A 14262-nucleotide genomic window follows, 5' to 3' on the forward strand; every position below is an offset into this window, starting at 1 on the left:
CAGAAGTGAGCACTTTGCCTTATGTATTTTTAAGCCTTTCCTGTTTGTAGGGTGGAAGTAATGCAGATCATGCTGTTGTGGTTGATGGCGAAAAATTTATTTTCCACCTTTTTCCTGCTGGGATGATGAACAAAAACTGCAAAGTCGTGCTTGGAAATGGCGTTGTAATAAGCCTTCCTGAACTTTTCAGTGAAGGCTTGGAAAATGAGAAACGAGGTGTGCAATAAATCTTTAAAAATTCCGATAAATGAAAATTTGAAATAGGTTTTGAAGGAACAACGACGAAAACATTTTCAGTTATCAATTAATTGAGCGCTCTTTAACTTTTTTTTTTATTGCGGAACCCCTGACATAATTTTGTGTTTGTCATAATAAAATTAATAACGTGGTAACATTGTTAGCATAAACGTTCATGTTAATATCATAACAACGAACAAGTGACGCTACAACTGACAATGCTTCTTTTTCGGCACTGACTGCACTCCACCTCTTGTTTAACTAACTGGCCTACTTAGAGTGTGAATGCGGCACAGACTGCCGCATCGACATACTGAAGCAAGAAATCAATCCCCTAAAAAAAACGATGAATTCTCAAGGAACCCCTGTTGAAGAGCACTGATTTAATTATCTCGTCTTTATCAAATCAAACTTAATGATAACTTTTCATAAAAATGTATTTAGGTAAAGAAATATATTCCGTCTGTGTTTATATTTTCAAATGATCGCAAGTTTTTGTTGAAACTTTTGCAAAAATAGTGTTATCGGTAAAGGTAAAGGTTATTTAGGTAAAGAAATATATTCCGTCTGTGTTTATATTTTCAAATGATCGCAAGTTTTTGTTGAAACTTTTGCAAAAATAGTGTTATCTATTTGAATAAGCTGAAGATGTTATTACTATAGCGAAATCGATTCTTACTTAATAAATAACACTAAGAGGTTAGATTGTTGTGCAAATGCCAGCATTTGATGAATGCAAAATAGCTGTTATCGCTTTTTATTGTCCTTTAGTTGTTATGCCGCTAGATGACGCAGCAGGTCTTTGTTACGACTGCTGTGGTAAACGAAAGCCATTGCTTGATTAAAATTAAATTTCCTTCTAAGAAAATTTCATACTCTAATGATAAAACTTTTCCTGAGAAAAAATAAAGTTTGCTTTTTTGTTTTGTTTTAGTTACTGCCGCATAACAAGCCAATCTTACCAACTTTGATTTGCGTGTTGGCAATAGGTAGTAGGCTACTTAACTTGTTGTGCCGTTTACAGGACTCACTTGGTGGAGAGAGAACTTAATCATATCGGATAGAGCTCACGTTGTCTTCAGTTTTCATCAGCAGATTGATCGCATTTTGGAAGAAATGAGAGGCGAAAAAATGTAATTTTTGTTTTCTCTTGACATTGTTTTTTTACCTGCCCTAACTAGCATAATTGGACTATTTTACATTGATTTAAAGTCTGAAGATGTTGAATCAATGTCAAAAGAACAATTCTTCTTGGGTAATTGATGAATTATATTATCATTCGAACCACGAGTAGGCATAATTATGAAGGTAGGAGAGCGATAACTCATATTATATTTTGTGGTCATTCTGTACTCTGTAATGTTTTAAATGATACACAGTTATAAACATTTTGAAATGATTTCCTTTTTCTTACAAATTTATTTTCACACGAGTCAGTTCAAGCATAAACAGCTAAACATCGATTTAGGTCAGCTAGCAGCTAGTGGTAGATCATTTTTAGCTAAGCTTATTCAAATAGAATCAAGCATTGTTGTGTGTTTGACATCTGTCAGAAGATATTTCATTTTCTTGGATATCCTTCCACTTTTAACATTCTTATTTCATTTCCCAGGATTGGTACTACCAAGAAAGGTATCGGTCCAACGTATACTTCTAAACTTTCCAGAATGAATTTAAGGATTTCAGAATTGATGGGCAGTGACGAGCTGTTTAAAGAAAGGTATTTGAAGTCATCCAAAGTTTCATATCATAGTCATTGGTTCGTGGTGACCGGTGAAGTAACATTATCGAGAGTTACTCATACCATAGATGTTTTGGCAAAGTAATAATGAACAATATTTAAAACTTGCAATAGAACATTGATCAAGTACCGGTACTTGTTTCAATGTTAAAGCTTTGCCAATCCCTTGGTTGTAGGTGGTCAAGGTTTTATACTCAGTTGCTGAGCCTTGGGTTATAAGAAATTCTCATTATAGCCTACTACATCTTCGACATTAACGAGAGTAGGGTAACCAGTTCATTTCTCTCCATCAGGTTTTTTTCAGCAACTACGTCCACTTAAGTTATCAATTATCACACTCAGGGTAAAGGTGATGGTTGATTATCAACAACAACGACAGGTGTTTATCAAAAACCAGCTTGAGCAAGGTATCGAACCTGGTTCGCATTATTCGAAAGTCAGCGCTTTATTCGCAGGACTACTCAACCGCTGGGATGTAAACAGAGACAGGAAATTTTTAAACTTAAGTTATTGACCATTTGTTTTGAAATTCTTTAGATTCACAGCGCTAGTAAATATGTATCAGAAACAATATCCTGAGCTAGAGATTGACATCGAAGCTGAAACTGAAAAATATAAGAAGTTCAGAGAGGAAATTCGACCCATGGTAAGCTCATTATAATATTTTTTTTCTAGCTTCATGATCGAAAAAAAAACAAAACAAGGTGAATGCATGGCCTGTTCATTGGAGTGCAACAGGCCTGAAAAAAGTCAACGTAAAACAATAAAGTTAAGTCTGATTGGGGTAACTTGCAGCTTGCTTTGAAACTTTTGTCGAACTACTAAGAATAGCTAGTTTTATTCGTTACAGGTCACACTAAAGACTATACTGGCCTAAAAGTGTAGGCTAAACCGACTCCTCTCAAGTTTGCTTTTAATAGGCTAGCCTACTGGCTAAACAGCCAAAACCGAAACTTGCCATAAAATTAACGACATCATGCCAAAACATAACTTGCGACATAAAAACAAAGGCTAAATAATTTTCGTTACTGAAATATGCGATCTTTCAAGAAAGAATTCCTTGATATGAAGGCTAATCAAACATATTGCATCATTTGGCCTATATGAATAAGTTTATCTTTAAACAATACATGCTATTGACACTATAAAAAGTGCTTAATGCTAAGCAAAAACGCCAAGCAGAGCAAATTACGTCAAATTCAGTTTCTACTCTCTAAGAAACTATTATAGCCTGTTTCAGCCTTAATGAAGATCATAAGAAGGTCCTTATTCAAATAGAATCATGTTTATATAGAATCATATAGCATCATATTTGTTTGAAGTCTACTTGAATAAGGACCTTCTGATGATCTCAAATACGGGTAAAACATACTGTGTAGAGGTTCTTTAGAAAGTAATAACTGAACTTGATGTAAGTTTGTCTTTATGTATAGCAGCACTGCACCTAAAAGCTTTTCTGGGGAATAGAAGTAAAATATTATCGTCTATTGCAGTTTTACAAACTCAGGAAAACTGTTTCTAACTTTTTGAAAACAACTATCCCCTTTAAAAAAAAGGATCCCTCCTCTATAAACATTGGTCGTGAAAAACACGTGAAAAACACTTGGAATTCTGAGGAAACTCGTGTAATACACGTATATTTCTCGTGTTTTTACGAGCCAATGTTTATGGGGCCTGACTCATTGTACTGTCAGTATAACTAAGCAGTGTGGTCACCATTTACACTCACATTTTCAGTTACGTTTCAAATAGACGTTACGTTTTAGATAATTTATAATATTTATTTTTGAACAGGTCAAGGATGCAGTCTATTATGTACACGACGCCATGCATTCCAAAGAATCAAAAACTATTGTGATTGAGGGAGCAAATGCAACTGGACTAGATATTGATTTTGGTAATGGCATACTATGCCCAGTGGCGTAGCCAGGAAAAAAATTTGGGGGGGGCCAAATATTTGATGAATTGAAGAGAACGACAAAGTGTTGGATTTAAGACATCGCCACCTGATGCACAGTGGCGTATCCTGGGGGCTTGAGCAAGGGGAAGCAATGAAACTGGTGGGGGTTAGAGCGTGCCGAAGGCACGCGTATTCTAGGGGGGTCCGGGGGCATGCTCCCCCGGAAAATTTTGCAAAATTACACTTAAATAATGGATTATAGCGCTTTCTGGAAACACTTTTAGGGTAATATTTGTATGAAATTTATTAGCAGATAAACAGCTATTAACTTATTAAAGGTAGCTCTTACACACGAACGGGCAAAATCTGCGGCTAAAATTAGAGAACACCAAAAACTCAGCTACACAAAAACCCAACAGAGTAAGCCATTCTGAAATTGCTTCCACAAATTAGTTAAAAGAAACGTAAATCGAGTAAATTTTGCGCGATTTAGGATTTGCAAAATTTATTGGTGTCTTTCTGTGTGTCTAAAACAAGCCCTTGGGGTGTTAATAGCCAGATGTCTTGGAAAACATTATAAATTTCTACAAATTTTATTATATTTTCAACAAAGGGCTCAACTTCGGAATCCAAACTTTGAAAATTTGGGAGGGGCCATGGCCCCGTTCGCCCCCCCCCCCTGGCTACGCCTATGACTATGCCGACAAGACAACCATTTTGACGTGCTCTCTTTTCAATGTGCTTTGAGATGTTATTGTGCTAGCAGTTAAAGACATCATAATATTTTTAATCGCTTTTTTCTCTTTTAAATGGTTACAAAACTTAAGAAAAATTTACTTTTATGCAAAGATGTAAAAAAATCGGTACCCGGTCATTTGGTCGACAGGACGTTTGGTCGACAGACATTTGGTCGACAGGACGTTTGGTCGACAGGACGTTAGGTCGACAGAACGATTTATTTTAGGGTTAGGGTTAGTTAACTAACCATAACCCTAATCTAACCCTGACTCTAACCCTAACCCAAAAATGAATCGTTCTGTCGACCTAACGTCCTGTCGACCAAACGTCCTGTCGACCAAATGTCTGTCGACCAAACGACCGTGCACCAAAAAATCAACAACCATGCATTTTGAGTTATGTATTATCAAGAAGAACGTCTGGGCGACTCTCAAAAGTTATATAAAAAGTCAAAGTCTTAATTGTACTATATAAGTTATACTTAAATAAATTAACCGATTAAATTCACCAGCTTTCCCCATTAACGTAGCCTACAAATTGGGGAAACTTTTGACTTATTTCTGTTTTACTTACCGTAAGCCCAGTGCTGTATTCGTAAAAAAAGCACAGGGTATACTGTCAGATTTGCCAAAATGATAAATAATACACAACTTGTAAAATATTAATCTTTATTCTATTTCTACCATAACATGAATTATCAAAATTGGACGAGAGGTACAAAATTGTTTATTTTTCTACATTCCAAACAGTCTACATCTTTAACCTCTTTACAAATTTGGGATGTAGTATTCTTAGCTTGTTGTTGTCGCATCCAGGCTTAGACCTGGTGGTTGAAGATTTAGATTAAGTGGACGGGAAGACAAGGAAGCCAATCTTCGTGTCCACCTTCAAACATGCCTTAAAATGTCTTGCCAAAGACACAGCCACATGCTCGTAAGCGGTATCGAACCGGCGCCTTTCGAGTGCCGTTCTAGAGCTCCCACCACTCGGCAATGCAGCCGGCTATGCAGTCAGCTCAGCTATATATCGTTCGCTGATCAGTGGTTTAGCAGCCAGGATCTTACATATTTTTTAGCGCTAAATTGATAGCCACAGGTAGTCCATTACAATTAATAAACATCATACAGCTCACATTATTAATGGTCCTCAAAGGGTTAAGTAGTTAGTAGTTGTCAAGAATTAAGGATAGCATACGCACTCTCTTTGGAAAACCAGAGGGTATACTAATAGTTGCTCGAAAAAGCAGAAGGTATACTGCGTAATGCGTATACCGCCGTATACCCTCGAATACAGCACTGCGTAAGCCTACTAATATGCATAAATACCGCACCTTTAAGTAAGCTTATCAGTTAGATAGAAATTTTCTTTTCCACACGTTACGACATAGCTCGTGATTTAAATGATTTGATAGCATCCTATTCCATACAGGCACTTATCCATACGTCACCTCTTCCAACTGCACAATCGGAGGGGTGTGCACCGGGCTAGGGATTCCACCAAGCGGAATTGAAGAAGTCATTGGGATAATCAAGACGTTCACAACCCGAATCGGAGAGGGACCATTCCCAACTGAGCAGTTAAATGTAATTAAGAGTTACATGAGATTTCTGATTTAATCGCAAACGTTTTTGAAAAGCGGTGAAAAAAGAAAAGAAAAAGCAAAACAAAAAAAGACATAGCAGTTTTAAAGTTGTAGCCTACAGTGAAGACTCGAGTAGTAGATTTGGCTCTAACCATTGCTTGTGACATGTTAATCCGACGTCACTATTATGATTTAATTCATTTAAAGGATATTGGTGAAAGATTTCGAAGTATTGGGAAAGAGTATGGAGGTACAACAGGACGGGCAGCAAGGTGTGGATGGATGGATCTTGTGATTACAATGCATTCTCACGTGCTCAACAATTTTACATGGTTAGTTTGTATTTATTTTACATTTTCACTTAAATCTTTTAAAAATATTGATGTCTAAGAAAACTGCTACTGTATAGATTGTTTCTGTAATCTGTAGGATATCGTATAGGCGCCATATTTATCTAGAGTTCTTGGTGATATGTCAGAATGCCCGTACTTTAATTAACATACACACGATAAAGGCTTGTTTGTACTGTAATTTGATTTTAAACAAATTGAGTTTTCACAGTCTTGCTGTCACAAAGTTGGACATTCTTGATGATTTCAAGGAAATCAAAGTTGGAGTTGCCTACAAATACAAAGGAAAAACTCTCACATCTTTTCCAGGTCAGTTGATTGTTTTAGCTTGTCAGGACAAAGTCACATTGTGTTAAAAACTTGACTGACGATAATAGCCAGTTGTAGTAATTTGTACGATAATAGCCAATTATATCTCACTATGCTGCGCACTCCGTAATTTAATCTCCCCAACTATGGTCCTCTGCCAAAAAAACCCTAGCTAGCATATAAGACTACAAGTTGTCATAACTTATTAAAAACCACTGAGAAGAATTGAAGTAATTTTCTGGAACCAGTACCGCATACAGTACTGCTTCACAATAGCCAGATAGGCCTATACTACAGTATAAACTGCAAACCATATAATCAATTCTTTCATCTTTTGCAGCATCCATTGAAGTACTTGAAAGCGTGGAAGTTGAATACATAACGTTGCCTGGGTGGGAGACTAATACAAATTGGTGCAGAAAGTTTTCCGACTTACCCAAAAACGCTCAGCTTTACATCAGAACAATTGAAGAGATTTTACAAATACCCGGTAAGTCTCTTTTCAAAAACGACTAATTGTAGCCTACCGCCCTACATGATTGTCATTCTAATACAAGTTTGCAAACAAACAATAGGCTACCAATAAGAAAGGTGCTTTATCAACAGGCTCTAAAATTCATTTTCCAATTGATAACAAACTAACAATGATTTGTATGGCACCGTGCTTGACTGTTGTAAGCCTATACCTTCCCAACCATGAACTTTCATTGTATCCTGAAGTGACCTCTACAATGACCCCGTTGCAAGATGTTATTTGTCACTACAAAAGCCTAGTTCAGACAAGACAATTGACGAAGAAATGGTTCGAGATTCACATAGCCTACTTTTAGTTTGAAAATTTGCATTAAATTTATATTTTGCCTTGTTCTCTTGTATAAAATTTCATCCAAGAAATTGATTCTAAGGTCCGAATAGGTTGCAGAACATTTAAAACAATTCAGCTGGTGAAGATATACATTGTAGGCTAATCATGCAGTTTGTTTGTCTAAACTAAAATAATGTTTGGTTCAGTGAAATGGGTTGGAATTGGAAAAGGACGAACGGAGATGATTCAATTGTATTAGTTCTTGTCCAGGACCACATCAAGTCCCGCTCAACTTTTCAAGCAACTGCTCAATTGACAACCTTTTGAAACGTTGTTCATTGCGTCGCTTGTAAAAAAAACGTTTTTGAAAGTTTATGAGATGAAACATTGTTTCTTATTTATGCAGATATTTCACTTGCAGTTATGTAGCCTATGTAGGCTACTTTCTATCCTACTCTTTATCACATTCGTAAATGGTCTAAGGGTGGATATTTTGTTTTACCTTTAGAGTTATGCCAAATGCAATTGAAAGCATTAGATACCGGTAACCAGGCCCGTAGTCAGCAGGGGGCCTGCCCCCCCCTGAAAAAAATGTCGCCCCCCTGGCAAAATCCCAACATTCTCGAGCAACAGCTACACTTATAATGATTCAATTTTTTTGGTCCCTCCTAAAAAAAGTTGACTCCCCCTTGCTCTGCGGTCTGGCTACAGCCCTGCCGGTAACATAGGGTCGATGTTTAGCAAGCCTGGTGATGTTTTCTATCGACACTCGGTCAAAATTAAACAAATCAAAGTTGAGCATACCATTAACAAATATAAACGTGTCTGACTGGATTAGTTGATTTCTTTTGTTGCAAACAAGTTTTGTTATTACACTTTTGTACCAGAGATTATCTATAAGCCTGGTTTAATTTGGAATTGAGATTATTGCCATTTTCTTGCAATATTGACAAATAAAGCGGCTGATACACACATTTATTGTGATAACCCGGTTCACTGCAGGTGCGCTTGAGCAACGCATTTCAGGACTGCTCTCGTTCAGCTGCATCTAATGGATAGAATAACTCCCCGGCAGCAAGACATCAACAATCGGAAACTTCACTTTGTCAATCTCGGTGACCGGGCCTGCGTCAGTGGTTCAAAGCCTCTACAAGTATGCGAAACTGCCAGGATTAGGCTCCCAAAGAAGCTTTCCTAGTCCGAGGATAAATATTCAATAAATCAACTTCAAAGTTGTAAAAGGTCCTTTAATGTCAATCCCAAGTCAAAGATGCGCGTCTGAAGCTTCCACAAAGATGGTTTGGTGCGAAACAAGCTTGCTGCTTTCGACAAAGACAAGCTATTCCATTTAGGTTAGAGGTTCACGAAAATTAGCGCAATATAATTGGCACTGGAACTCATTTATATGTTATATGCAGGACCCAGTACCAATGAGATCCTCAGAGCCCAAATGAAGACAAAAAACACTATACTTAAAGAAACGGGTTGATTTCTTTAAATTTTCGGGGCCCCATGGGGCTCCGAAATTATCTGGGACCCCCTGGATCCCCGGGTCCACGCTACTGGTTACATGCATATGGGCCTTGCGACCAGGCAACATTCCATAATTGTATTCCTGAAAACCTAACATTGAAACCAAATGAAAGAGATAAAAACAATTTTTGCTTCTTCATAAACAAAATCTTAAGATTTATCCGTCATTCATCATAAAGATGTTTCAAATTCTTCTTTCTTTTTCCACCATATTGCATTTATGAATTTGACAGCAAGAGATAAGTACATCAAAGGTTTACCTGTACATTTCACTCATAAATTTGTGAACGTGACATAAAATAATTTTGCTGCAAAAAAGGGAGATAGTCTGCGCCGTATATGTCTTCTATGCGTTTACTTCCTCTACCGAAGCGACAGCTGCAATGCAGACTACGTGTCAACATTTTTTTTATTATTTTGTCATCTCATTCACAGATTAAACAGCATTAAATGATAGAACTACAACGTAATAAATACATAAACCACATTATTATACAACAATGTATGTCAATAAAAAATAAGATCAAAACTATAAAGTCACAAATATCAATTGCAATGTAGCAGCGAATGTTATCTGTGCTACTGAACAAAACAATTCAACGGCAAGATAATATTTAGACAGACAATTGATTAACTACATCATAAAACGTCGGATTAGTGTTTAACAACAGTTCTTTGCATAAAAGCATCTACAATATTGTTTCTCTCACGATTCTCGCGCAGAAGATGATGAAGACGGGTGAGGAAAAAAAGAGCGAGTTACTTTTTCTTTATTTTTTGTAAGGGGAGCTTCATTGCTGTAGCTGACGATCCGCTCACAGCTTAATAGTTGTTTGAACGTTTTACGAAAAGTTTTATTGCATAAAGCAAAACAAAACGGATTTACTGTCGAGTTAATGTAGCACAAATAATATGCAGCATCCCACACACTGATTGGAATGCAGTCGTGATGTTCTAAACAAAACGATTTGTAAACGACACAGATATTATAAGGAAGCCAAGTTAGCAGAAATGCCAACAAAATAGCGCTGAGTGTTCTGCCTGCTTTTTTTTCGCTTGAAGGTAATTTTGCAGGATTACTTATTTTACGCTTTGGTGGAACTTTCCGAGGCGACTCATTTTGGAAAGTTGTTTCAACAGAAAATTCTATGTGTTCGCTATTGTGCAAAGTCGCCATGGGTTGATGTTCCGTATCTGAATTAAACTTTGCATGATGCGAAACAATATGCTGATCTTTGTCTGGTACAGAAGTCAATGCTACTGGCGTTGTTTCGATGAGAGGACTCTCTGGATTTTTTTGCGATGGATCAGAGTTGCTGTTGACCTCTTCTATCGATGTCTCAGTTGATCTTAATGTCTTCCTCAGTGAATGAAGAAATTTTCCCGTAAACCAGTTTTTGCTTTTTTTCTTAACATCTTCATCGGTTGAGCATGAATCGAAAAATACTTTTTCGTCGTTACTACACGCTGCAGTTGTTTTTGCTTTGGTACTTGAAAGGAAAGTTTGAGATTTTGAAGAGTCTTTTTCTACTGCAGATCCAGTTTCAACTAAAATTTCATTTTCGCAGTTAGATCCATCACAAGACAAAGGATTTTGAAGAGGTTTTAGATTCTCCTTGTGTTTCGATGAAGACTCTGTGCTGTTTTTTGTCTCACCTGTACATGACTTCATGTTGTGCTCAGGCGAAACAGACGGCACACTAGTACGTTGAAGACGTTTACGTAAGTTGACAAATTGAGTACTGATTGAGCGGTGTTTCCGATAATTTTTTAAATATTCTAGATATTGTGAACACTTGCGCGTTTCCCTGTAAATGAGTCCATACAAAACGCACATAATTGATACAGGTAGATAAAACGCAAGAATCGCAGTCACCAACGTAAGTGATTTGTCTTCTTCTAAAAATTGAATATAACAATGATGACCAGGTAGCGTTCTTCCGTGCAGGAGTGGCCATGCTACAATCGCAGGCGACCAAAGCAAGAAAGACAATATCCACGCTACGATGATGAAAATCCTTGCTTTGGTTCTGGTACGCTTTGCGCGATATGAAAACGGGCGAGTCACAGAAAAATAACGATCAAAGCATATCAACAGAAGATTTGCAACTGAGGCCATGCTCAGAGTGTAATCTATGCAAAGCCAAATGTCGCACATCGCTGGACCAAGCCACCATTCTCTCGTTATCATGTAAATAGGGTAAAAAGTCATTGACATGCATCCGATGACAAAGTCAGAGCATGCAAGACTGACAAGAAACATATTGTTGATCGTTCGAAGCTGTCGATTGGAGCGATAGGACAGGATTACTAACAGATTGCCGACTACTGTCATGAACATGAGAAGCACAGCTACGATTGAAATTGCGACCACCTGAAAACAAGTTTACAGGTTCAGTTTACATTGTAATGCCATTGAAAGCGTGGAATTTGCCTGAAAATATGAACGCATCTCATTTACTTCAACGCAGAATCACTATCAGTATTAGTATCAAAATAGGAAGAGGCTGTATTCAAAACATGTAAGATAGAAGACTTTAACCCCTTGGGCAATGTTTAGCCTATATTGAAATACACGAAGCTTACTTTGAAAATATAATGCGCCACACGCTAGGCCACGACTACATGCCATTATTAGATGTCTTCACAACAAAACCGTTATGAGACAGTCCAGCAAAACATTGAAACTGCCTGTAGTTCCAATTAAGAGTTTTATTTCATTTAAAACTGTTGCCATTCTGGAAATCACGTCTTTGTGGTTTTATTTGTAGCATCGTTTTTTTGTTGCATTTGGAGTTTACAAATTCTTTCTTTTTCTGAAAGGATTACGTAATTCATGCAAACAACATTTCACGCGAGTTTCTTTTTTTGACAAATTATTTCTCAAATTGGCTTCATGAAACCCCCATTGGTCATGAGCGCAAGGCAAGACTAAAGTTTGCAGACTACAGGACACCACACAATTTCGGTTTGCTAGCTGCATTGATAATGATAACATTGTAAAGATCATACAAATCAGGAACAATGGCGTAAGCAAGAAGACTTGTGATTTAAGCCACTTTGAGCACATGTCTTCGAATGATTTCGATATTTTATTGTTTAGTGTCAGTTTTTTAAATAAGATCGTCCATTTTTCTTCCGTAAAAACTGACAATGAACAATGAAATATCAAAGCATTCGAAGATAGCTAGCTTAAGTGGTTTAAATCTTAATCCCTCTTCATCCTCTATTTTTCTTTGTCACCGCAACCTGTACTCTTTAACCTAAACCAAGGATAAAGTAAAACAATTTCGGTTGTTTTGGTATTTTTTTTGTTTTGAACGAATAAATTGATTTCGGTTTAAATATAACTTGTTTAGATTCCGAGTAGTAAATCCGTTCTTTTTCACATTGATTTAACGTATGCAAACAAAGCTGTGAAGAAGAGCTGATTTTCTTAAGCTGAGTTAAGTTTCTACCGATTTCACCACATCTCAGTAAAATGATGTATTACATACAAAACAAAATATATAACATAATGACTCAAACGTCATTGCGTTATAGCCTATATGAGTCATTATGTTAGTCACTATGTTATATATTTTGTTTTGTATGTAATACATTATGTTAAACACGCATAGGTTACTTTGTTTTGCTTGTCTATGGTTCAAAAATGCAAATTCTCTATCAAAGCTTTATCATCTCAGTAAAAACAATCAAACAATTCAACAAAATACTACAAAAATAGTGTGGTACTAATATATGTTGTTTAGAGTCACTTCAGAAAGTCGTTTAAGCTTGTGTGCCAATGACGATATTTGACTCAAAGTAACGTAGCTAAAACTATCATATTAAATATCAAACGGCAAACCGAGACCTTAAAATTTTCAAAAAGAGTTTTTTGTGTATGCCACTAATCAAAACCAACGCCTACACCCACACAAATATGATACTTTCAAGCTACATTGTGAACTGTGAAATGAAGATACTTTTGTCGTCCAATAAACCAAATATATTTGAAAAAGTTGAGGCTTTCAAGTTTCAACTGATTTTACGCTACAAGCACTTGAGCAGCAATTGCAAATTAATTGTAGGGTTATGATGGTAAAATTCCTGACGTGCTTTTGTTACCGTATATTACATTGACGGATTGAATCTTTCTGTAATGAGAAGGGCTGTAGCCAGACCGCTATACAAAAGGGGGAAATCAATTCACGGGGAAGTAGCAAAAGAAGCATAGAAAATCGATTGCAAATTTAACTTAAATTGAGAACATGCTCTGTACTATCGCCATGATTTTCAAGAGTGTAAAAATTTCCGAAAACCCTCTTGTTTTTAGGGGCTGCGAACGTGACAACAAGTTGCATGTTACCCACCTGTGCAATTGTGTGGCCTCCTATGTAGCCATCTCCACTCTTAAACATGTGGTCTTCATCTTGGTGTGTTACACTGGATTGGGGCCCGTTTCGGTCATAAACGGTAGACTGAACTGTTGTTGTCATAGAAGTTATCAGATCAATGGATATGTTGTAATCTGATAAGCTGGAATTCGCCATATCCCATGTTTATTTATCACCTCATCGATATCACCAGAACTCTTAGTTTTGAAAGAAAAAGGAAACACTACCATTCTACACAGTAAGCTTGAATTCTGCAAGAAACAGTTTATAATTGCATTAGAAAACGTATTCCTTCACACTTTTATGCCAATGAAAAATCAGTTATTAGATATGGGGCTTAATTAGGAATTATTATCATTAATAAGCTCATTCAGAATGTTTGCTCTCTCAAATAATTGGAAATTATGAAAATATCTATCCAAAGCATAGCAACATTTATTATTTGGCTGTTTGATCTCATTCAAAATAAAGCGATTGGGGAGAGTTTGTTGCTTTGGTGTACCAAAATTTATTTAAACCTACTTATGGCAATTTTTAAATCTGCAAAGCATACAAATAGAACCCTTTTTTGTGCAAACTTTGACAGCTGATTGAGGTAATTTAAGGGTGCTGAATCCGAAGTTGAGCTCAGATTTCTTGTGATGAAAAACTACTAAAAAACTTGAAATATGATAAAAAACAACTGTTA

At 36.6% G+C, this 14262-nt stretch overlaps 2 protein-coding genes across 2 annotated transcripts; one reads left to right on the top strand and one right to left on the bottom strand.

The window, feature by feature from the left end:
- The first annotated feature begins 116 nt into the window (after positions 1-116).
- On the top strand, positions 117-8562 carry LOC145784214 (adenylosuccinate synthetase isozyme 2-like). Its single transcript, XM_082595994.1, has 10 exons — positions 117-216; positions 1262-1370; positions 1850-1957; positions 2516-2624; positions 3773-3875; positions 6045-6199; positions 6406-6530; positions 6760-6857; positions 7198-7347; positions 7869-8562. Exons 1-10 carry the CDS (start codon positions 123-125, stop codon positions 7919-7921), a joined length of 1104 nt encoding a protein of 367 aa, XP_082452120.1. The 5' UTR covers positions 117-122; the 3' UTR covers positions 7922-8562.
- A 1026-nt stretch (positions 8563-9588) lies between these two features.
- Positions 9589-13815, bottom strand: LOC145784203 (muscarinic acetylcholine receptor M2-like). The gene is made up of 2 exons (XM_082595977.1): positions 13551-13815; positions 9589-11569 (listed from the first exon to the last, which is right to left on the bottom strand). The coding sequence occupies exons 1-2, from the start codon at positions 13728-13730 to the stop codon at positions 9902-9904; spliced, it is 1848 nt and encodes a 615-aa protein (XP_082452103.1). The 5' UTR covers positions 13731-13815; the 3' UTR covers positions 9589-9901.
- Between the last annotated feature and the right edge of the window lie 447 nt (positions 13816-14262).

The sequence above is a fragment of the Aplidium turbinatum genome, chromosome 15, assembly GCF_918807975.1.
Source record: "Aplidium turbinatum chromosome 15, kaAplTurb1.1, whole genome shotgun sequence".
Classification (NCBI taxonomy): domain Eukaryota; kingdom Metazoa; phylum Chordata; class Ascidiacea; order Aplousobranchia; family Polyclinidae; genus Aplidium; species Aplidium turbinatum.